The sequence below is a fragment of the Macaca fascicularis genome, chromosome 5, assembly GCF_037993035.2.
Source record: "Macaca fascicularis isolate 582-1 chromosome 5, T2T-MFA8v1.1".
Lineage (NCBI taxonomy): Eukaryota > Metazoa > Chordata > Mammalia > Primates > Cercopithecidae > Macaca > Macaca fascicularis.
Genome location: NC_088379.1, coordinates 1,270,880 through 1,295,870, shown reverse-complemented (window position 1 = coordinate 1,295,870; position 24,991 = coordinate 1,270,880). Strand labels below are relative to the sequence as shown.

The 24,991-nt window shown below is 49.6% G+C and overlaps 1 protein-coding gene across 1 annotated transcript; it reads right to left on the bottom strand.

The window, feature by feature from the left end:
• Positions 1-713: 713 nt before the first annotated feature.
• LOC123573541 (uncharacterized) lies at positions 714-9,903 on the bottom strand. The gene is made up of 2 exons (XM_065544611.2): positions 2,766-9,903; positions 714-2,542 (listed from the first exon to the last, which is right to left on the bottom strand). The coding sequence occupies exon 1, from the start codon at positions 6,441-6,443 to the stop codon at positions 4,245-4,247; it is 2,199 nt and encodes a 732-aa protein (XP_065400683.1). The 5' UTR covers positions 6,444-9,903; the 3' UTR covers positions 714-2,542; positions 2,766-4,244.
• Between the last annotated feature and the right edge of the window lie 15,088 nt (positions 9,904-24,991).

The window sequence follows — 24,991 nt, the reverse complement described above, 5'->3', positions numbered from 1 at the left end:
ATTTTTTTTGAGATGGAGTTTCAGTCTTCTGGCCTAGGCTGCAGTGCAGTGGTGCGATTTCGGCTCACTGCAACCTCCACCCATGGGTTCAAGCGATTCTCGTGCCTCAGCCCCCCAAGTAGCTGGGATTACAGGCATGCACCACCATGCCCAGCTAATTTTGTGTTTTTAGTAGAGACAGGGTTTCACTATGTTGGTCAGGCTGGTCTCGAACTCCTGACCTCAGGTGATCCGCCCACCTTGGCCTCCCAAAGTGTTGGGATTACAGGCGTGAGTCACCGCACCTGGCCTGATTTTTAATTTTTAAATGAGGGGGCAGAGGCATAACTAGGTTTACAATCATGTCATCAACAAAATAAATTGTCTTATTTTTTCTTTTTTTTTTTTTTTTTTGAGACAGAGTCTCACTCTGTCGCCCAGGCTGGAGTACAGTGGCCAGATCTCAGCTCACTGCAAGCCCCGCCTCCCGGGTTTACGCCATTCTCCTGCCTCAGCCTCCCGAGTAGCTGGGACTACAGGCGCCCACCACCTCGCCCGGCTAGTTTTTTGTATTTTTTAGTAGAGACGGGGTTTCACCGTGTTAGCCAGGATGGTCTCGATCTCCTGACCTCGTGATCCGCCCGTCTCGGCCTCCCAAAGTGCTGGGATTACAGGCTTGAGCCACCGCGCCCGGCCCTGTCTTATTTTTTCTGATGTTTGTGCCATTTATTTGGTTTTCTTATTAAGTTTGCTGGAACCTCCTAGAAAATGCTGGATAATTGTTACAGCAGCAGGCCCCACGAGTCGACCCTGGATTTGTGACATTTGTGTTTCCACATACAACGATCTTGGCCATTGTGGACACAGACTTTTGCACTTTTTTCTATTTTACTAGAAATAGAGCTTTTATTCATAACGATTGCTGAATTTGGTCAATTTTCTTTTCAGTACCTGTCGATGGGGTTCTCTGAATTTTCTGTGCTAATTGGTTAATGAAATGATGTCTCTGATTGCTGGGCTGCCCTCGTAAGCCTGGCCTTCATCTGCTTGGCCATACATGATGCCATGGAAGCTGCGTTGGGTCCTATTTGCTGTTCTCCTGTGTAGAATCCGCTGACGCGGCGTTGAGTCCTATTTGCTATTCTGTTAGATTTTTTTGCATCTTCTGAAAGTGATATTTGTCTATGGTTTTCTCTTTTTGTTCCACATCAGGTTTTTGAATTAAAGTATCCTGGTTTCATGAGATGAATTACAGAGTTTTCCATCCTTTCATGTCTTGGGAAGGTTAAAGTAACCCTGGGATGACTTTCTTTCCATGGAAGGTGAGGTCATCGTCAGCTGCGGACATCTGCTCCTGGAGCCTCCTTTCCTGGCTCAGCTGTCGCCCTCTCCAGCTCCTTGTGCTCATCTCCGCGTGGTGCCGCTTGTCCAGAGTCATTATAGACTTTACACCCAGGACAACATGGTCTGCTGCTGCAGGTTTCCAAGCAGCTGCCCCGGCCGAGTGGGCTGTCTCATTTCTCCAGCCTCTTCCATACTGGGGTCTCCTTCTTCCTAATCGTGTGTGGGTTTTTCTATTTCAATGTACATAAATTCTAAATATAGTCACTTATTTATTTAGTTTTCATTTTTGTGGTTTTTTTTTTTCTTTTGGAAACAGAGTCTCATTTTATCACCCAGGCTGGAGTGCAGGGTCACGATGTCAGTTCACTGCAGCCTCTGCCTCCCAGATTCAAGCAATTGTTCTGCCTTAGCCTCCCAAGTAGCTGGGACTATAGGCGCACACCACCACGCCCAGCTAGTTTGTGTATTTTTGCAAATACAGGGTTTCACCGTATTGGCCAGGATGGTCTCAAACTCCAGGCCTCAAGCGATCCGCCCACCTCTGCTTCCCAAAGTGTGGGCATTATAGGCATGAGCCACCGTGCCCAGCCTAGGCAGTCATTTCTTGATGCAGCTTTTGGGCTGGGCAAGGGGATTTTATTTATTTCAGAAAAACAATCATTTCTCTTCTTTACTTATTTGTTTTCTACTTCATTAATTTCTGGCTTTATCTTCATAATTCTCCCTACTTTTTAAAATACACTTTCTTGTTCTCATTTTAGTTTCTTAGGATGGCACAAAGTCCCTCCCGTTTATTTTTTCCTCTAAAAAACAAGAGCTGTGCTGGGGGCTCTGGACGCTGCATTAGCTGAGTCCTCAGCGCTGGATCAATATTTATGGTTTCTTGGCTTTTCAGAGAGCGCACATTCAGATTTAATATCCTGTTTTACCCAAGGGCTACCTGGGAGTGTGTTGGTTTCTAAGTTTTAGGGGGAAGAGGTGGCACTTTCCGTTATTTATTTTACAATATTTGGATAATAGGATCATTTAAATTATTCTACTTTTTAGTTCCTTGAGGTTTTCTTTGCAGCCAATACACAACAGACATGGACTTATCGGAAGCTGGAATGTTTAGAAGCTCTGTTTCCTGTGAGGAACGTTCAGAAGCACCGTTTCCTGTGAGGAACGTGAGCATGACCATCCATATTGATCTGTCTGCATTTTTCTGTCGCCACTAGACCTAATTATGGAGAGAGAGACATGGAGGGAGCTCCTGTGACCCTCAAGTCCCTTCATCGCGTCCCCTTCCAGTTGGCTTTCTGAGTTTAGCTCCCATGTTGTTTGGCTCATGGAGGTTTATGTCCTCTATCTCGGTCATCGTCCCCCCCTCCCCGGTGTGCCCACCCTCATGTGCTGACGTCACAGGCCCCACTCAGCCCCGCTTCCTCTCCCCTTGGCCTCACCTTGATGTCAGGGGGGTGTCCTCTGCTCCGACTCATGGGCAGTGGCTGGCTTCCTTCCAGTATTTTCTCTGGATAATGCATAGGGATGACATATCTTCTAGTGTCTGCTGTTGCACTTACCGGTGACATTTCTGGGCTGGTGTGGGATGCCTGGGATGCAGCCGTCTCCCTGGTGATTGTAGATGACGTTTCACTGTCCCCTGCTTCTGGTGGCACAGATGAGAACTCCAGGCCTCGTGCTCTCTCTGCTGGCACACACGTCTTCCCTCCGCGCTGGCTGCACACCTGCCCATGGGGTTTCTGCAGGAGAGGAGACAGCCAGAGGCCCAAGTGGGGTGTGTGGCAGGCAGGCAGCAACCCTGGTCACTGCAGCGGCCTCTGCCCTGTGTCTCACCAGCAACCGTGGTCACCATGGCAGCCTCTGCCCTGCGTCTCAGCAGCAACCCTGGTCACCATGGCGGCCTCTGCCCTGCGTCTCAGCAGCAACCCTGGTCACCATGGCGGCCTCTGCCCTGCGTCTCAGCAGCAACCCTGGTCACCGTGGTGGCCTCTGCTCTGCTTCTCAGTGCTGCCTGGTGTGACCCCCAGGGTCTTGGTCGGTATGAGGCCACACAGCTCATGTGCACTTCCCCTAGCTGCTTTCACAGCAGAGATGAGAGGTCCCCATGGAGCTCACATGGCCCCTAGAGACTTGCAGACCCTTGTGCTGTCAGATAGAGGAGGCTGAGGTTCAGAGAGGCACAGTCACCTTCTTGAAGATGCACAGCCATGAGTGAAGAAGCTGGGATTTCTCCTGGTCTCTCTGACCCTGGAACATGTGGCCTCCGGGTGTGCCCAGTAAGAGACGTGAAAGAAGGGCCTCCCCCATGAGCCCTGACTGAGGGGAGCACCAGGCATCCCGTCAATGTGCTTTGTGGTTCACAGAGGAGAAGGCAAAAGGGCATGTCGGGGGCAGGGATGGGGCAGCCAGAGGGGGCGGTCCTGGCCTGTGTGAGCCTCCTTTGGGGGAGGGTGCCAGGAACTACCCCATGATCCTCTATTCGCACGTGAGCCACAGGACCCCAACCCAGATCCCCATAGCAAAGGCAAAGTCAGCAACTCAACAAAGCACATGGCCAGGCGTGGGGCTCACTCCTGCAATCCCAGCACCATGGGAGGTCGAGCAGAAGGATGGCTTGAGGCCAGGAGTTCGAAACTGGCCTGGGCAACACGATGAGACCACTCTACAAAAAAAAAAAAAAAAAAAAAAAAAAAAAAAAATTGGCTGGGTGTGGTAGTGCATCCTTGTAGTCCCAACTACTTGGGAGGCTGAGGTGTGGGCATCCTGGGGCTGGGGTTCTCCAAGGGTGGGGGGTCCTGGGGCGGGGCATCCCAGGGCTGCGGGCCATGACCACGTTTTGCACCTCTGCCTGCTGATGGCCCTGGGGCTGTGACGGTGATTTTGCATGGAGCCCACCCTGCAGCCCTGCTTGCTGAGGGCTACTCAGGAGGGGCTGCGGCACTGCCCACCCACATGTGGAGCCCGGGATGCAGCCCCCACCCACCCAACCTCTGGAGCTGTGCCTGGAGCTGGGGGGTTCGGGTGCCATGGCAGCCTCCAAGGGGCTGAGGACTCAGGGAGGGTGCTGGAGGCTGGCCGGCCTCTGAGGGGCAGGGGGCCGCCAGGGCCACCAAGCTGGTGCACCTACCGAGGGGCCGGGGGGCTGCTTCTGTTGCCTGTGGGAGTAGTGAATGGTGGAGAGTGAAGTGGTTCCTGCGAGGCCGGCCACACACCAGTGGGACCTGCCCTGGGACCGCAGGAGATGCGGGAGTGGGCCACTGAGTCACGGGCACCAGCCTTGGGCCATCTCCAGAGGACGGCGGTAGGGGCAGAGCCCAGCAGGAGGTGCTGCATGGGGCGCCCTCCCTGTGGCCCTGGGCCCTGAGCCGCTGGCTGTGAGGTGGAGCTGCCGGCTGTGGGGTTGGAGGCGCCGGCTGTGAGGTGAGGCCTCTGCTGACTGTGGGGTTGGAGCCGCCGGCTGTGAGGTGGGGCCGCCGGTTGTGGGATTGGAACCGTGGGCTGTGAGATTGGAACCATCGGCTGTGAGGCCTTGGAACCATCGGCTGTGAGGTGAGGCCTCTGCTGGCTGTGGGGCTAGAGGCGCCGGCTGTGAGGTGATGAGGCCTTTGCTGGCTGTGGGGTTGGAGGCGCCCGCTGTGAGGTGATGAGGCCTTTGCTGGCTGTGGGGTTGGAGGCGCCCGCTGTGAGGTGATGAGGCCTTTGCTGGCTGTGGGGTTGGAGGTGCCGGCTGCGGGGTTGGAGGCGCTGGCTGTGGAGTCGGAGTTGCCGGCTGTGGGGTTGGAGTTGCCGGCTGTGGGGTTGGAGTTGCCGGCTGTGAGGTGAGGCCTCTGCTGGCTGTGGGGTTGGAGTTGCCGGCTGTGGGGTTGGAGTCGCTGGCTGTGAGGTGAGGCCTCTGCCGGCTGTGAGGTGAGGCCTCTGCTGGCTGTGGGGTTGCAGGCGCCAGCTGTGGGGCTGGAGTTGCCGGCTGTGAGGTGAGGCCTCTGCTGACTGTGGGGTTGGAGGCGCCGGCTGTGGGGTTGGAGTCGCTGGCTGTGAGGTGAGGCCTCTGCCGGCTGTGAGGTGAGGCCTTTGCTGGCTGTGGGGCTGGAGGCGCTGGCTGTGAGGTGAGGCTTCTGCCGGCTGTGAGGTGAGGCCTCTGCTGGCTGTGGGGCTAGAGGCGCCGGCTGTGAGGTGATGAGGCCTTTGCTGGCTGTGGGGTTGGAGGCGCCGGCTGTGGGGTTGGAGGCACCGGCTGTGGGGTTGGAGGCGCCCGCTGTGAGGTGATGAGGCCTTTGCTCCCTGTGGGGTTGGAGGTGCCGGCTGCGGGGTTGGAGGCGCTGGCTGTGGAGTTGGAGGCGCTGGCTGTGGGGTTGGAGTTGCCGGCTGTGGGTTGGGGTTGCCGGCTGTGAGGTTAGAGTTGCCGGCTGTGAGGTGAGGCCTCTGCTGGCTGTGGGGTTGGAGGTGCCGGCTGTGGGGTTGGAGGCGCCGGCTGTGGGGTTGCAGGCGCCAGCTGTGGGGTTGGAGTTGCCGGCTGTGAGGTGAGGCCTCTGCTGGCTGTGGGGTGTAGCCGCCGGCTGTGGGGTTGGAGTCGCTGGCTGTGAGGTGAGGCCTCTGCTGGCTGTGGGGTGAGGCTCTGTTGGCTGTGGGGTGGGGCTGCCCGCTGTGGGGTTGGCGCCGCCGACTGTAGGGTTGGAATCCCCGGCTGTGGGATTGGAGCTGCTGGCTGTGAGGTGCGGCCTCTGCTGGCTGTGGGGTGTAGCTGCCGGCTGTGGGGTTGGAGTCGCTGGCTGTGAGGTGAGGCCTCTGCTGGCTGTGGGGTGTAGCTGCCGGCTGTGGGGTTGGAGTCGCCGGCTGTGAGGTGAGGCCTCTGCTGGCTGTGAGGTGAGGCTCTGTTGGCTGTGGGGTGGGGCTGCCCGCTGTGGGGTTGGAGCCGCCGACTGTAGGGTTGGAACACCCGGCTGTGGGATTGGAGCTGCTGGCTGTGAGGTGCGGCCTCTGCTGGCTGTGGGGTGTAGCCGCCGGCTGTGGGGTTGGAACCGCCGGCTGTGAGGTGAGGCCTCTGCCAGGCAGCCCCCGCTGAGTGTTTTTCCTTCCACTGACTCTGGCCCCGGGCCAGACTTGCAAACGTTGACCCACATTCCCCCTGCGCCCGGCAGAAACTAGGCCACCAGCGAGGCTGGGGAGGGTGTCCCGGCCCGCGCAGGGCCAGCTCAGACTTTCCAGGCTGGGGAGTAGGTCTTGAGGGCCAGAACGGGGAGGGGGGCTCTTCCCGGGGCCTCCGGCGCAGCTGGCCCAGAGAAGAGCACAGAGGCCACCCGGGCCAGGAAGAAGCTGCGCGAGGCAAGCCGCCCTGCCCCCACAGCCCTGCCTGCAGCCTGCACTACCAGGGCCCCGCTTCCTGATTTCTTCCCACTCCCCCTGCAGGACGTACCAGCTGCTCCCTCCGGCCCTCCAGGCCTGGGTCCATCGCTCTCCCCGGGGGGCTGGTCCCAGGCCTCCCACCCTAGGGCTCGGCTCCTTGAACCACCTCTGAAGTGGTCCCTCTATCCGGACCTGCCCGTTGGGCCCTGTTGGTCCTTTTTTCTGCCAGCCTGACTAGGCCACCTCCCAATGACACGGCCTGGGCAGGAGAGGCCCGGACACCTCGCTGAAGACCCTGGAGGAGCCCATTTGCTGTCGTGGGGCTGGGGGTGGAGGGAGGCCGGCTGGAGGGTGTATGTCTCCCCATAGGTACTGCCTGCTGTGCCCAAAGTCTGGCTGCAGCTCCCTGGAGACGTCCGGTGGGGCCTCGGGCAAGGCCACCTTCAAAGCTTGTGGCCGCAGGGAAGGTGGGAACAGCTGCTGGGACACAGGGCACCCCCCTGGGTTCCACATAATGGCAACCTCATCCAAAGAAGAGGGGCAGGGAGCAGGGCCCTCACAGCCCCCATGTTCTTCCTATAGCTCCCCCATGGCCTTCCCACACCACCCCCATGGCCTTTCCACGCCACCCCACGTCCTTCCTACGCGGCCCCACACATCCTTCCCACGCCCCCTGCACCTCCTTCCCACCCTCCTCCATGTCCTTCCCACGCCACCCACGTTCTTGTCTCATGGTCGGCGACAGGTTCTATGGGAGTGGCCCCTGTTGCTGGGGAGGGGTTCTGGTGACACAGGGCTGTGGGGACACACAATCTCTCCTCCTGGAGAAAGGACTCAGTCGCCACCCAGCTCCCCTACACTCCTACTCCTCCTCCCCAGCCCCAGGGTGGGGCCCACTGAGACTGGGGGGCTTTGGGGAGAGGCCAGGCCTGGCCTGCTGGACTCCTCCAGGACAGATACCTGGCGACGGGGACACGCAGTGATGAGGGGTGTGTGGGGCAGGGGACAGGATGGGCCTGGGTAGAGGCTAGGGCAGAGGACGTTGCGCCCTCCAGTGCCCACTGAGTCCCTGCAGTGACATCCACCCTCTCAGCAGGGTCCAAAAGCATCCTCCAGATCAAAGGCAGGGTCATTCTCAGATGCAGGCGTGTGCATGGCGTGTGAGCATGTGTGCTCTGTGTGTGCACCCATGTGTGGGGCATGTGTCTGGCATGGTGCAGCTGTGTCAGGGGCATGCGTCCATATACAGGTGTGTGCACATGTGTGTGTGGTATGCATGCATGTCCACATATGTGTGTGGGCCTGGTGGGTACTCAGATGTCTCCATCCCATGCCCCACCCTGTGCCAGATGAAGTGGGAGCAGAGAAGGGACCCCATCAGCCTCTGCAGTGGACATTGAGCTCTGTCCCCTCCCTAGCACCTCCTTCCACTTGGCCCTGCCTCTGAGGGCCCCTGGCAGCTGGAACAGCCTGATGTGAGGTCTTGAAGCTGGGCCGTGGCCTGGGCAAGCCTCCCCTTGGCCGGTAGCATCTCCCTGGGGTGTGTGCGGGGCCGGGGCAAGTGCTCCCTGGGCTAAAGGAGCAAAGGCTTCCAGCAGGATGGCTGTACCCCCGAGCCTTCCTAGAATCCAGGCTGCGAGCATCTGTGTTAAGAGGCTAAGAAACAAGGAGGCAGGTGCCTCTTTGTTTGCCCCAGGCGCCTCTGGCTTAGCCTGAGCCACCCTCTGCTGCCCCATGCTGCCCCCACTGCCCTTTCCAGCCCAGGGATGCTGCTGGAAAGAGGCTTCCCTGTGAGCACTCAGCCTCCTCAACCTAATGCCAATCCGAAAATGGCAATTGAGTTTAGCTACAGCAAAGGGCTTTACCATCATGTCAGAGATTGAGAGTGGGAAACTCTATTGGGAAAAAGAAAATGTGAAATTTAAAGCATAAATCCCTGAATTCCAAATCCCTTTCCCTGGATCCACAGCCAACCCTGGCCAGCCAGCACAGGGCTGCCAAGGCCGGCCCTGGGGCTGACTCAGAGCTTGGACAGAGTCCCACACTCAGTAGAGCCGCTTGGCTGGTCTGTCAGTCACGGGGAAAGGGATTATCTCTGTGCTAAAGCATGTGGAGCCATCTGGTGAGGTCGCCCCCATCCCACACTCTGCAGAGGGAGAAACTGAGGCCTTGAGAGAGCATGGCCCATGCCGGGTCACACAGCCGTGGACGGGCCTGAGCTGGAATCCTTGTCCCCTGACACTAGCGTGGGGCTTCCTCTGGCCCCTCTTTGCTGAGGAGGAGAGATGAGGGGCACCCACACCCTCACAGGGCTGAGTCTTTTCTATCCCATCAGAACCCTGAAAACAGGGACACAAGTGGTCTGCGGCCACCAGCCTGGGTGCACAGGCCCATGGGGAGGGGCTGGCTGCCTTAGGAGCCCTGTACCTGAATGCAGAATGACAGGAACTCACTGCAAACCTTGGTAACTTGTGGGCACCTCCTCCACCCTCTCTCCACACTGATCCAACTGCTGCCTCACACGCATGTGTATAGGGGAGGCCTATGCCCTATGGCTCTGGTGTCCCCTCCAGGCAGGGTCTACACAGCCCGAGGAGGCCTCTGTCCTTGCACTCCCACTAGGCAGAGCTCTCTCCTGCCCCTGGCCTTCCTGGTGGATTTCAGTGCTGAGTTCTGAGCCAAGGTGTGAGAGGAGGGGCGCCATCATCCCAAGGAGTGCACTCTAGGCTCAGCTGTCAGGAAAGAACATCAAGGAGCCTCCAGCATCTTTGCTGGGAGACCAGCCCCTCAACCCTGTCCATCTACTCCTGTGGGCCAAAACTCATGACTTTTAGGTCTTTGATCAATTTTGTCCATGGTTAATTTTTTTGTATATGGTGTGAGGTAGGAGTCCAAATACCATCTTTTGCAAATGGACGTCCAGTTGTCTCAGCACCATTTGCTGAAGAGCTGATCTCTCCTCCAGCGAGTGACTTTGGCACCCTTGTTGAAACCAGTTCACCATAAAAGTAGGAGTTTATTTCTGTACTTTCAATTCTGTTCCATTTTCTCTATACCTAGCCTTAAGCCAGTACCATACTGTCTTGATTACTATAGTTTTGTAGTAATTTTTGAAATTGGGATGTGTAAATCTTCCAGTTTAGTTCTTTTATTGGGTAGTTTTGGCTATCTGAGTCCTCTTGCAATTTCATATGAATTTTAGGATCGGACTTTCCATTTCTGCAAAAAAAAAAAAAAAAAAAAGCAGTTAGAATTTTGATGGGGATTAGATTGAATCTGTAGACCAATATGGGGACTATTGCTATCTTAACAATATTAATTCTTCTAATTGAGGAACACAAGATGTCTTTCCACATATTTAATTGTTTAATTTCTTCTAACAATGTTTTGTAGTTTTCAGTGTTCAAGTTGTGTGCTTCTTTGGTTGAATTTATTCCTAAGTTTATTCTTTTTGATGTGATTATAAATGGAATTATTTTCTTAATTTCATTTTCATATTGTTCATTGTTTTAGAAATGCAACTGATTTTTAAAATATTGATCTTGCATTTGCAGCCTTGCAGAACTCATTTCTCAGCTCCAATATTTTTTGCATGGATTTCTGATTATTTTGTATGCATGAAATCATGTCATCTGCAAATAGAAATAGTTTTACTTCTTCCTTGTCAACCTGGCTGCCTCTAATTTTATTTTCTTGCTTAATCATTCATATTGAACCAACTTTGCATTCATTGTGCATAATCTTTTTGAAAATGTTGCTGGATTAAGTTCGCTGGTATTTTGTCGAACATTTTTGCAGCTACATTCATAAGAGATACTGGAAAGTTTACTTTTTTGTGACGATTCTGTCTAGTCTTGGTATCAGGGTAACACCGGCCTCCGAATGAGTGAGGAAGTGTTCCATTTTGGAAGAGTTTAAGAAGGATTGTTATTAATCATGCTTCAAACATTTGGTAAAATTCACCAGGGAAGCCATCTCATCCTGGACTTTTCTTTGTGGGAAGTTTTTTTTTTTTCTCCCTACTTCAATCTCTTCGTTTGTGTTAGGTCTATTCAGGTTTTCTATTTCTTCATGAGTCAGTTTCAATAGTTTCTGTTTTTCCAGGAATTTGTCCATTTCATTTAGATTATTTAATTGGTTGGCACATTGTTCATAAGAGTCCCTCATAAATCTTTTCATTTTTGTAATGTCATTAGTAATGTCTTCTATTTCATTCCTGATTTTAGTAAATTTGAGTCTTCTCTTTTTTCTTAGTCTGGCTATTCAATTTTCTTGATGTGTTTTTAAAAACCAACTTTTTTTTTTTTTTTTTTTTTGAGGTGATGTCTCGCTCTGTTGTCCAGGCTGGAGCGCAGTGGCACAATCTCAGCTCACTGCAAGCTCCACCTCCCAGGTTCACACCATTCTCCTGCCTCAACCTCCCGAGTAGCTGGGACTACAGGAGCCCACCACCACGCCTGGCTAATTTTTTGTATTTTTTAGTAGAGACGGGGTTGTACCATGTTAGCCAGGATGGTCTCAGTCTCCTGACCTTGTGATCCGCCCACCTCGGCCTCCCAAAGTGCTAAGATTATAGGCGTGAGCCACCACACCCGACCTTCCAAAAACCAACTTTTGTTTTTTCTTTCTTTCTTTCTTTTTTCTTTTCTTTTTTTTTTTTTTTTTTTTTTTTTTTTTTTTTTTTTTTTTTTTGAGACAGGGTCTCACTGTGTCGCCTGGGCTGGAGTGCAGTGGTGGCATGATCTTGGCTCACTGCAGCCTTGACTTCCTGGGCTCAAGCCTCCCGGGTAGCTGGGATCACAGGTGCGTGCCACCACACCCAGCTATTTTTTATTTTTGTAGTGATGGGGTTTTACCATTTGCCTCTGGTGGTCTTGAACTCCTGAGCTCAAGCGATCTGCCTGCCTCAGCCTCCCAAAGTCCTGGGATTACAGGTGTGAGCCACCATACCCGGCCTGTTTTAATTGATCTTTTAAATTATTTTTCTACTGTAATTTATCTCTGCTCTACTATTTATTATTTCCTTCTGCTTGCTTTGACTTAGTGTGCTGTCTTTTTCTAGTTTCTTTAGGTGGAAGGTTGGGTTATTGATTTGAAATCTCCTTTTATTTAGTATAAGTATCCATGGCTGTACATTTCCCTGTAAACACTGTTTAGCTTCATCTGTAAGTTTTAGTGTATGGTGTTTTCATTTCCATTTATCTCAAACTATCTTCTAAATTTTCTTGTGAGTTCTTATTTGCCCTAGTGGATACTAAGGAGTTCAGTGTTTTATTTTAACATATTTTTGAATTACCCAAATTTCTTTCTGTTATTGATTTCTAATTTCATTCAATTGTGGTAAGAGAACATACTTTGCATGATTTCAATCATTTTAAATTTATTGAGATTTATTTTATGACAACATCGGGTTTATTCTTTCAGACATTCCATGTGCACTTGAGAATAATGGGCAGTTTGCGGTTGTTGGTAGAGTGTTCTACAGACGTCTGCCAGGTCTAGGTGGGTTAGAGCGTGTTGACGTCTTCTAGTGACTTTTGATTTTGTGTTCTGTTGCTTTATCCATGATTGGAAATGGGCTATTGAAACGTGGAAGTCTCCAGCTGTTATTGTTGAATTGTCCATTTTGCCCTTCATCATTTCAGCTTTGGCTTCATGTATCTTGGGGCTCTGTGTCAGGTGCACATACATTGATAACGGTGATATTTTCTTGATGGATGTACCCTTTTATCACTATAAAATATCCTTGTCTGTTGTAACAACTTTTGTCTGAAGGTCTATTTTCTTTCATATTGTCACAGTCACTCCAGCTCTCTTCTGCCTACTATTCTATCTTTGCTCTTTTATTTCCGAGTGTCTTTGAATGTGCATGGAATCATGTTTTTTAAAAGTCAGCCCTTCTATCTGCTGCTTTTTTTTTTTTTTTTTTTGAGACGGAGTCTCGCTCTGTAGCCCAGGCTGGAGTGCAGTGGCCGGATCTCAGCTCACTGCAAGCTCCGCCTCCCGGGTTCACGCCATTCTCCGGCCTCAGCCTCCCGAGTAGCTGGGACTACAGGCGCTGCCACCTCGCCCGGCTATTTTTTGTATTTCTTAGTAGAGATGGGGTTTCACCGTGTTAGCCAGGATGGTCTCGATCTCCTGACCTCGTGATCCGCCCATCTCGGCCTCCCAAAGTGCTGGGATTACAGGCTTGAGCCACCGCGCCCGGCCTATCTGCTGCTTTTTAACTGGAGTGTTGAATTGACATTTAGTTGACACTACATACTAACTTGATAAGGGAGAATTTAGGCATACCATTTGCTATTTGTTTTCCATGTCTTAGGTCTTTTTTGTTCCTATGTGTCTATATGGCTTTCTTTGATGTTAAATAGATATTTCCTAGTGTCTCATTTCAACGTATTTCCAATGTATTTGTCATTTCTTTCTTTCTTTTTTTTTGAGACGGAGTCTCACTTTGTTGCCGAGGCTGGAGTATAGTGGCATGATCTTGGCTCACTGCAACCTCCTCCTCCCAGGTTCAAGCAATTCTCCTGCCTCAGCCTCCTGAGTAGCTGGGATTACAGGCACCGGCCACAATGCCCGGCTTTTTTTAAAATTATTTTTTATTTTTTAGTAGAGACGGGATTTCATTGTGTTGGCCAGGCTGGTCTCAAACTCCTGACCTCAGGTGATCCACTAGCCTTGGCCTCCCAAAGTGCTGGGATTACAGGCGTGTGTCGCTGTGTCCAGCCTGTTATGTGTATTTTATTACAATAAAAAATTGGGGAAAATATTTTTAAAGGACAGTGTAAAAACTAAAGTTTGTGCGTGTAGCTCTTTTTTCTCCTACCTGACTTAAAAGACAACTGCAGAGAGTGATAATTAGACATCTGTGCTGGTAGGCAAATGATGTATAGACATTTAAATTATATGACAATGATAGCACAAAGGAGGAGGAGGGAACAGAGCTGTATATGAGCAAAGTTTTTGTATGACATTGACATTAAATTATAATTAATCTGAGATCAGTTGTTATAAATTAAGATATTAATTGTAATCCCTAGGACATCCGCTAAAAAGACACCTCAAAAGATAGTAAAAGAAATGACAGAGCAAGACTCTGCCTCAAAAAAAAAATACACATAACACAAAATTTACCATCTTAGCCATTTGAAAGTGTACAGTTGAGTGGCATTAAATACATTCATCATGTATAAACTTCACCCCACCCGTCTCCATAACACTTCATCTTGTGAAACTGAAACTGTGCACTCATTAAACAACAACTCCCCATTTCTGCTCCCCCCAGCTCCTGGCAACCACCAATCTACTGTCTGTCTCTCTGAATGTGACTATTCTAAGTACCTCATCTAAGTGGAATCACACAATCTTTGTGTTTTGTGACTAGCTTATTTTACTTAGCATAATGTCCTCAAGGGTCATCCATATTTTAGCATATGTCCTTTCTTTGTAAGGCGAAATTTCCTTTCCTTCTAAGGCTAAACAATATTCTGCTTATCCATTTGTTCACTGGTAGGTACTTGAATTAACTTTGCATTTTAGCTGTTGTGAATAACGCTGCTATGAACTTGAGTATACAAATATATTTTCAAGACCTTGATTTCCATTATTTTGGGTATATACCCACAAGTGCAATGTGGAATCATACATTCTATTTCTAATTTTTTGAGGAACTCTCATCATGTTTTTCATTGACACTGTGCCATTTTATATTCCCATCAATAGTTTACAATGGTTCCAGATTCTCCACATCCTTGCCAATACTTGTTATTTTGGATTTTTTTGATACTAGTCATCTTAATGGGTGTGAGGTGATGTCCTATTATAGTTTTAATTTGCATTTCCTCAATAATAAATGATGTTGGGAATCTCTTCCTTTGCTTATTGACCAATTGTAGATCATCTTTGGAGAGATGTCTATTCATATCCTCTGCCCATTTTTAAATTGAGTTTTTTGTCTTAGAGCTTTAGGAGTTTTCAATATATTCTGGATATTAATGCCTTATCAGATAAATGGTTTGTAAATATTTTCTCCCATCAGCTGAGTGCAGTGGCTCACACCTGTAATCCCAGCACTTTGGGAGGCTGAGGTGGGTGGATCACCTGAGCTCAGGAGTTTGAGACCAGCCTGGGTAACACGGTGAAACCCTGTCTCTACTAAAATACAAAAAATTAGCCGGGCATGGCGGCATGCACCTGTAACCCCAGCTACTCAGGAGGCTGAGACAGGAGAATCGCTTGAACCCAGGAGGCGGAGGTTGCAGTGAACCAAGATTGCATCACTGCACTCCAGCCTGGGTGACAGAGGGAGACTCCATCTCAAAAAAAAAAAAAAAAAAGATTTTCTCCCATCTTTTGAGTTGCCTCTTTATTCTGTTGATGTTGCCTTTTGATACACAAATACTGTAATTTTCATGACATCCACTTTATTTTCTTCTTTTGTTGCCTGTGCTTTTGGTGTCATACCCAAGAAATCATTGTAAAATCTGAAGTTGTACAGCTTTGTCTTATGTTTTCTTTTAGGAAGTTTATAGTTCAGGGCATTATATTTAGGTCTTTGATCAGTTTTGAGTTAATTTTTACATATGGTGTAAGGCAAAAGGTCTAACTTCATTCTTTTTTTTTTTTTGAGATGGAGTCTCGCTCTGTTGCCGAGGCTGGAGTGCAGTGACGTGATCTCGGCTCACTGCAACGTCTGCCTCCCAGGTTCAAGAGATTCTCCTGCCTCAGCCTGCCAAGTATCTGGGATTACAGGTGTGTGCCACCACGCCTGGCTAATTTTTGTATTTTTAGTAGAGACAGGGTTTCACCATGTTGGCCAGGCTGGTATCAAACTCCTGACGTCAGGTGATCCGCTCGTCTCGGCCTCCCAAAGTGCTGGGATTACAGGCTTGACCAACTTCATTCTTTTGCATGTGGATGTCCAGTTTTCCCAACACCATTTGTCAAAAAGACTATTCTGGCTGGGCATGGTGGATTACGCCTGTAATCCCAGCACTTTGGGAGGCCCAGGTGGGCAGATCACTTGAGGTCAGGAGTTCAAGACCAGCCTGGCCAACATGGCAAAACTCAGTCTGTACTAAAAATACAAAAAAAATTAGCCAGGGGTAGTGGTGCACGTCTGTAATCCTAACTCAGGGGTGGCTGAGGGAGGAGAATCGCTTGAACTCAGGAGACGGAGGCTGCAGTGAGCCAATGTGAGTTCAATGCAGTGCCATTGAACTCCAGCCTGAGCAACAGAGTGAGATTATGCCAAAAAGAAAAAAAGAAAGAAAAGAGACTATAAGACTATTATTTATCCCATTGAATGGTCTTGGCACTTTTGTCAAAAATTGTCTGGCCATATATGTGAGAGTTTATTTCTGGCATAAAGATAGAGCATAGTTTATTTTATATATATATATAAAATATATTTTTATATTTATATATTTATAAAAATATATATATAAAAATATATATATATATATTTTTTTTTTTTTTGAGATGGAGCCTTGCATTGTCATCCAGGCTGGAGTGCAGTGGCAAGATCTCAGCTCACTGCAACCTCCACTTCCCAGGTTCAAGTGATTCTCCTGCCTCAGCCTCCTGAGTAGCTGGGATTACAGGTGCACACTACCACACCTGGCTAATTTTTTGTATTTTTTTTTTTAGTGGAGACGGGGTTTCACTATGTTGGCCAGACTGGTCGCAAACTCCTGACTTTGTGATCTGCCCGCCTCGGCCTCCCAAAGTGCTGGGATTACAGGCGTGAGCCACCGTGCCTGGCCAGCTTATTCTATTCTTGATTACTGGAGCCTTGTAGTAAATTTACTAGATTATTAGATTTTGATTACTATAGCCTTGTAGCAGATTTTGAAATCAGGAAGTGTAAGTACCCCAGCTTTGTTCTTCTTTTAAAGATTATTTTGGCTACCTGGGGTCCCTTCAGAGCATGTGAATTTTAGAGTGGATTTTTCTGCTGCTCTCTTTTGGTTTTGGTTTGCTTGGAATCCCTTTTTTCACCCTTTCACTTTCAGTATATTTGTGTCTTTGAATTTAAATCAAGATTTCTGTAGACAGCATAGAGTTGAATTATGTGTTTTTATTTATTCTGCCAATCTCTGTCTTTTGAGTAGAGAGTTTAATTCATTTTCATTTAAAGTAATTACTGGCCAGTTGCAATGGCTCATGCCTGCAACCCCAGCACTTTGGGAGGCTAAGGTGGGTGAATCACTCAAGCTCAGGAGTTTGAAACCAGCCTGGGCAACATGGTGAAACCCAGTCTCTACAAAAAATATAAAAAATTAGCTGGATGTGGTGGTATGCACCTGTAGTCTCAGCTACTTGGGAGGTTGAGGTGGGAGAATCACCTGAGCCCGACAGGTTGAGGCTGCAGTGAGCCATGATCATGCCACTGCACTCTAGTCTGGGCAACAGAGTGAGAACCTGTCTCAAAATAACTAACAAAATAGATAAATAATCACTGATAATGAGGGATTTACATCTGTCATTTTGCTGCTTGTTTTCTATTTGCCTTATAGCTTTTTTGTCCTCCATTTTTTGCATTACTATGTGTTTTTATGTTGTTTATTTTTTAAGTGAAATATTTAAATTCCTTTCTCATTTCCCTTTGTGTACATCATATAGCTATTTCCTTTGTGGTTACCATGGGGATTACATTTAACATTCTAATGTTATAACTCTAATTTAAATTTATACCCACTTAATTTCAATAAATTCTGCTCCTTTACAGCTCTATTCCACTTCTTTCAGTTGCTGATGTCACAAAATTACATCTTAATTCACTGTGTGCCTCAAAACACAAATTAATAATTTTAAAAAATATATTAGACTCAAAGTATGAACAAAACAAAACATGGAGTTACAAACCAAAGTGACAGGAACACTAGCTTCTTGACTCATGCTTTTAAAAAATGCATTCTCTTAAATCATTTAGAAGACAAAAAAGTGGGGTTACAAGTCAATGTTACTATAATACTAACTTTTATCATTGCTCACATATCTACTTTTATTGAGATCTTTATTTCTTTATATAGCATTTTGCCATCCAAACCTACTCCTGGAAGCTGCAATCCTTCAGTAGACTCCAGAGCTCCAAAACTGTTGCATCAGACAGATTGTGCCAGTGCAACTGTTGTCTGGGCAGGGAAACATATTTCTGGGGCTTATTGCTCCACCATCTTCCCAGAATCTTCCTAGAATGTCTTTTCTATGTCACCATGTCACTGCCTTTACCAGTGCTCTTTGTTTCTTTATGTGGTTTTGAGTTACTGTCTTGTGTTCTTTCATTTCACTCTAAGGTACTCACATTAGCATTTCTTGTAGGACAGATTTCCTAATGATAAATTCTGGTTTTGATTACCTGAGAATGTCTTAATTTCACCTTAATTTTTTCAGATATAAACTTCTTGGTTGACAGTATTTTTTTTCCAGCATGTTTAATATGTCATCCAACTGCCTACTGGCCTCCATGTTTTCTAGTAAAAAGTCAGGTGTTAACCTAACTAAGGATCCCCTGTATGAGATGAGTTGCTTCTCTCCTGCTGCCTTCATGATTCTCTCTTTGTCCTTGGCTTTGAAGATTTGATAATGATGTGTCTCAGTGTGGCTATCTCTTTGCATGTTCCCTACTTGGAATTGGTTGAGCTTCTTGGATGTGTAGATTAATGTTTTTCTTTATCTTTGGGAAGTTTCAGTCATTATTTCTTCAAATAATTTTCTGCCCCTTTATCTCCCTCCTCTCTTTCTGGGGCTTTAATTATGCATTTACATTTGTTTGTATGTTTGATGATATCACACAGGTCTCTGAGTCGCTGGTCAGTTTTCTTCATTCTTTTTTTCTCAGGTGGGATACTTTCAATTTACCTATTAACTTTTTTATTTACATTTTACACTACCTGCTCAAATCTTCTGTTGAAATCCTCTAGTGAGAGTTTAAATTCAGTTATTGTACTTTTCAACTCCAGAATTTCTACTTGGTTCTCTATAATTTCTGTCCTTTACTGATATTCTGTATGTGGTGAAACATCACTCTTATACTTTAAATTATTTAGAAAAGTTTTCGTTTGTTCTTGGAACATATTTAAGACCATAAATTTAAAGTATTTGTCTGGTACATCCAGCATCTTGCCTTCCTCAACGACAGTGTCTATTGATTGCTTTCTTCCCCATGTGTAGGTCATACTTTCTTGTGCTTTCCCACGCCTCACAATTTTTTTATTGAAAAATGAACATTCTAGGCCAGGCATGGTGGCTCAAGCCTGTAATCCCAGACTTTGGTAGGCTGAGGCAGGCGGATCATGAGGTCAGGAGATCGAGACCATCCTGGCTAACATGGTGAAACCCCATATCTACTAAAAATACAAAAAATTAGCTGGGTGTGGTGGCAGGTGCCTGTGTCCCAGCTACTCAGGAGGCTGAGGCAGGAGAATGTTGTAAACCCAGGAGGTGGAGCTTGCGATTAGCTGACATCGCACCACTGCACTCTAGCCTGGGGGACAGAGCAAGACTCTGTCTCAAAAAAAAAAAAAAAAGGAAAGAAAAATGAACATTCTAAATAGTATAATGTGGCAACTCCAGAAATCAGATATCTCTCCATCCCCCAGGGTTTGTTGTAGTTTATTATTAACTTTTCTGAATTAATTGTGCAAAATCTGTATTATCTACCATGTATGGCCACTAAGTCTCTCCTCAGTTAGCTTAGAAGTCAATTAATGGCCAGACAGATTTCCTTCAAGGCCCAGAACCAGTCATCTCCCAGTTTTTGTTTTGAGGTTCTATGCGTTAGAGAATGCTTTCAACACTCAGTTGGGCAGTTAACAACTCTGCACTAGCCCTCACTTCCTGCTTGCATAGAGCCTCAAGGTCAGTCAGAAGTATGAGCTCAGTGCCTTCTGAGGTATTTCCAGAGCTCAGACTTGGGAATATGTGTGGCCTTCTAGATTCCCAGAAATATGTTGGATTTTTTCAAAGCTCCCCATAGACATCTTACTTCCCAGATTTTCCTTTTTTTGTTGTTTGTTTGTGTATTACTTGCCCAACTGTTAGCCACCACCTTGGGCAACTGCAAAGTTCATCAACTGATTAATTGCCTATAATTGTTTTCAACAGTAGCCCTGGGAGAAAAGTCTTTTCATGCTGGGTAAGCTCTGAATCAAGTCAGAAACAGACAGCTTCACAAGTGGTATCTCCTAGGGAACCACCAGATAGGTCAAATAATAATGACTTTCTGGAAATGAGGCTTTGAAAGAGCTCCAGCTCCATCCTGGCAGCCAGTGGCTGCCAGGCTGTTAGTTTTTATCACAAATGTGGGTTGTTAATTTTTAAGGCTACTACAGAGCTGGAGGGGGTGGGTAGGAATGCATGCTATTCTTATCAAGATTCAGCCTATTTTATCGATAAAATAAAATAACCCTACATAGATTGCTGCACGCCTTTGGTTAATTTCCAGAGTACTTAAAATGTATTCTGACATTTTTGCCAGTTTTCTCACAGATTGGAGGAAGATGAGAGTTCTCAGAGGTCCTTATGCTGCCCTTTTTGCCACAGTCTTGACATCTTAATGTGGATAGAAAAAGGTACTATGGCAAGTGCCACTGAAAATGGATAGGCTCATATTCGAGGGAGGTAGACTGCTGCACAGAGGAGAAAAAACAGTATTTAGAACCGGATAGTAGTAGCAGATTCTCCTCCCAGATCTGTGGCCACCAGCAATGACCTGGCCTCCTTTGCAAGGTGGGACTGGAGGAGCCACTGTGAAACCTGATAAGAGTGAGTGCTGTGTTTGCTGGCCCTCCCATGAGCCTGGCATGGTGGCTGCAGTAGCGCTTCCAGAGGTGAAGCAGCTGGGCAAGGTCCCCACTAAACGTCAGTTAAATAAGTCAGAGAAGAGCAGGGGGATGAGCACTGTGTGGGCTGCAGCTCAGCTCACTGGCACCATTCCCATCCTCCTTCTGGGTGTCCTCCTGGACTGCAGAGGCTGCAAAGCTGAATCCAAGACCCTGGATTCCCCAACCTGATTCAGGCTCTGCCAATCAATCGGAAGTGCTCAGAGAAAGCTGTATGCAGAATGGAGGCATGTGGGCAAGAGGGATGCAGGAGCGTGTGGCCATCTGCTGTAGGGTGGCGGGTTCCTGCGCAGGGGGGCACCAGATGCCCACTCCACAGCCCCGTCCTGCTGTGCAGTGTGGGAGGTCACCCTTGGGCACTCAGTCCACAGTCTCTCTTCAACCCTCCTCACAATTCTATAAGCCACTTAGCCCCCATAGTAAATCCCTGTCTGCTCACACTGGTTACGGTAGGCTTAGTTCTCTGTAGGAGCTCTGATTGAAAATAAACCCTAGCGTGACAGGATGTGACCAGGCACTCCTCTGGGGGTGGGGGGTGGGGCCTGCAGCTGTTCTCCCTGAGGCCTATATGGCAGGAAGAAAGCAGCACAGGAACAATCTTTTAGGTAGGGAGAGCTGTAGGTGCAAAGGCCCTGGGGTGTGAGCAGCCAGGGTGTCTCGGCCAGGGAGGAGGTCAGCGGGTGCTGAAGAGGAGGGAGAGATGAGAGTGGGGCAGGAAGAGACACTGGACCATGTGGCCTCATCCCTGAGTCTGAAGCAGCCTTTAGAGAGCAAGTGTGTGCAGAGCCCGTGGTGCCTGGCTGGAACGAGGCCCTCGGTGTGTGCAGAGCCCGTGGTGCCTGGCTGGAACGAGGCCCTCAATGTGTGCAGAGCCCGTGGTGCCTGGCTGGAACGAGGCCCTCGGTGTGTGCAGAGCCCGTGGTGCCTGGCTGGAAGGAGGCCCTCGGTGTGTGCAGAGCCCATGGTGCCTGGCTGGAAGGAGGCCCTCGGTGTGTGCAGAGCCCGTGGTGCCTGGCCAGAGTGAGGCCCTCGGTACATGGCCGTGAGTGAACAGACAAGCAAGTGTCTGTGTGCCTGTGTGGCCTGCAAGCACAGGACTTTCCAGCAGGGTTTTCAAACGCACAGCAGGGTCCCTTGAGGGAGCCAGAAACTGATCCTGGAGTCTGGGTGCTCTGGAGGAGATGGCCCCTCCCGTGGGTGGGGAGTTCGGGTCTGAGTCAGCTGGTGTGGTGTCAGCGTATGTGGCTGGGAGCTCCATGCTGCTGGGCCAGGCCTGGGTGCCTGTGCCACGCCCCAGGGAGGGGCCGTGGGCAAGCCCTGAAAGAGTCGTTGACATGCCAGACCCCAAGGGCCCCCAGGCCAGAACACTTGCAGAAAGGTAAAGAAGGCCTCTCCCTTCTCAGCTGGGCCTCCAGCACCCCTGCAGGGATCTTGGGTTCTGGGGCCTGGGGCAGGGCCACAGCCTGCGGTGAAACGCAGCAGGGCTGGCAGTTAGGGGAGGCTCGCCAGGCATTCCTGTGTGCCGTCTGCTCCACGCGGCTCACAAACAAACCCACGGAAACCCCACACCCGTCTGCTCAGATCCAATTTAAGCAGCATAGACTCCACCCCCCCATGCCCGACTGGGAAGGGAGCTTCACAGCACCTGCGGTTGTCCAAAAGTCCAACCTTAGCAACACATTTTGGTTAACAGACAACTTTTAAACATTGCCAACGCCCTGGGAGTGTGGGCCGCCGATTACTCACACTGCAGTCTACACTTACCCAACCACAGCAGGCACCAAGGGGGGCGTCAAGGACAAGGGGGTTGCTGCTGGGGCAGTGGCAGGACAGCCAGGTGGAGCTGGATGCGGACAGAGAGGGTGCTCTGCCGAGCTGCAGACAGGCAGCAGCCACTGGCTCCAGCCACAGCCTTGAGCGACACTACCCTGAAAACCACCTTGGGGCAAGTGGCTCAAGTGACCTCCAGGAAGGCCCTGTCCTCAGAGGACCCTGGCATTGCTGTCAACCCATTTGCTAAATACTTTACTGAATAAAAGAATCTGGTCTACAAAATGTATCCACTCCACCCCAGCCCCCTGCAACCTTGGGTCTAGTGGGGTCACTTCTTTGTCCCCATCTCTGAGATGCAAGGAATACTCACCATGTGGTTAATGAATGAATGAATGAACTGTGTGAATGAATGAATGAATGTACTGTGAATGAATGAATGAATGTACTGTGTGAATGAATGAATGTACTGTGTGTGTATGTGGGGGGCTGCTCATGCCTGCCAGCACAGAGGAACTCTTCTGTGTGGGTTGGGGGACGCCTTGCAAAGTCCTGGTGTGTGAGTTACACCTATGGATACTCATCCTGTGACCCTCAGCAGAAGGCAGGATAGAGACTTCTGGTTCACAGAAGAGGTTTTGAGAGTCAGAGGGATTTCCAGCAAGACTGAGAGCATGCAGTCACACAAGCTCACTCCGTCACTGGCCTGTGGTCCTTGCCTCAGTGCAGAAACAGCTCTGCCTGAGACCCCAGCCGATCCAACCCAAGGGGCCACAGGATCCGGAAAATTAAGCCCACCTGACCCCAGTTCTCCCATGTCCCCCTCTCTGAGCACAGTAAAGAACAGTACCATGTCCCATGGTGCCCCAGGGCCTTCGCAGGCGTGCTTTTAGAGGGGCCTCCCACTGCCAAAGCAAGTTCCTCCTGGCTGCCGTCTACTCCAGCCCTCCAAGCCAGCCCCGTCTCTTCCCAGACAAATCAGCTGTGGCCTGCCTGGAGCACCCCCAAAGCCTCAGTCCACCACCACCCCACATCCTAGCTGGAGCCTCCGCAAGGCCTTGGCCCACCACTGCCCTACATCCTAGCTGAAGCCCCCAAGGCCTGGGCCTACCTCCACCCCACATCTTAACTGGAGAACCCCCACTCAGGGCTGGGCCTACCACCACCCACATCCTAGCTAGAGACCACCCCACCCAGGCCTGGGCCCACACCACCCCACATTCTAGCTGTAGACCTCCAGGCCAGGGCCCACCACCACCCTTCCTCCTAGCCAAAGCCCCCAGGCCTGAGCCCACCACCACCCTACATCTTAGCTGGAGACCCCCCCGGCCTGGGCCCACCACCAAGTGGAGACCCCAGGTCGCAGAGCTCACTGAGACGCCATGAGGGCTGGGCTGGGAGAACAGCTCCTGCTGCCCCTGGGCTGTTCCGCAGCCTCCTAGGCCTCCTGTGAGACTGGGTGAGCCTGGAAGCTGCTGCCATGGCCACAGCTGGACTGAGACGGGGACTGTGCCTCAGTGAGTCTCTGGAGTGGCACCCTGGCTTCCCACACAAGAACATGCCCCAGGCCTGGCACCTCCTTCCTCTCCTCAGACCCAGAGCCAGCGGCTTCGCCAAGGAGCCTGAGCTCCTTTCCGCTGAGGAAGCTGCTCAGAAAGCGAGGGATTAGTCCAGGGATGCAGAGTAGCTGCAGTACCACCGCCCCACGCCGCTCTGGGGAAAAGGCCTGTGGATTCGAGTCCAGCCCCTGAGCAGCGGTTACCAGGGACCCGTGGAGGGCCTGAGATCCTTCCAGGCGGTGGCTGAAATCGAAGCCCTTTGCATGAGGGCACCTTTCGCCCCATGCTCTGATGGGCACACGGTGGCTTTGGAGGGCTGCAGGCCAGAGCAGGCATCTGACAAGGCTGGTAACATATGCAGCCAAGGCTAGATTCTCTTCATAGACTTCAACTAACAGCACATCTCAGCAGACGAAGTGCTGGAGCGGATATGGGAATCCAGCCTCCACTAAGCCAGACAGTACAAAGATTTGCACAAACGTAGAACCATGCCTTTTCTCAGTCAGGTTTTTCATTTTTAAAAGTATGATTGCTTTTCATGAAACATTATGCTATTTATGTTCATGTGTAATAGCAATATTTTCTTATTTTTAAGTGAATTGACAAGTATTCTGAACATTTCTGTTATGATTTAGAAATGATAAGTATCCACAGGTATAACCCACACAAACAAAAGTTCTTCAGTGTCCTCAATGAGTTTTTTGTTTTTTTGTTTCTTTTTGAGACAGAGTCTTGCTCTATTGCCCAGGCTGGACTGCAGTGGCGCGATCTTGGCTCACTACAACCCCTGCCTCCTAGGTTCAAGAAATTCTCCTGCCTCAGCGTCCCGAGTAGCCAGGATTACTGGCGTGCACCACCACACCCAACTAATTTTTGTATTTTTAGTACAGATGGGGCTTCACCATGTTGGCCAGGCTGGTCTCGAGCTCCTGACCTCAAGTGATCCGCCTGCCTTGGCAGATCCCAAAGTGTTGGGGATTAAAGGCATGAGTCTCACTCTGTCGCCCAGGCTGGAGGGCAGTGGCACAGTTCATGGAGGCTTGACCTCCCCTGGCTCAGGTGATCCTCCCACCTCAGCCTCCTGAGTAGCTGGGACCACAGGCACACTCCACCACACCCAGCTAATTTTTGTATTTTTTGTAGAGATGA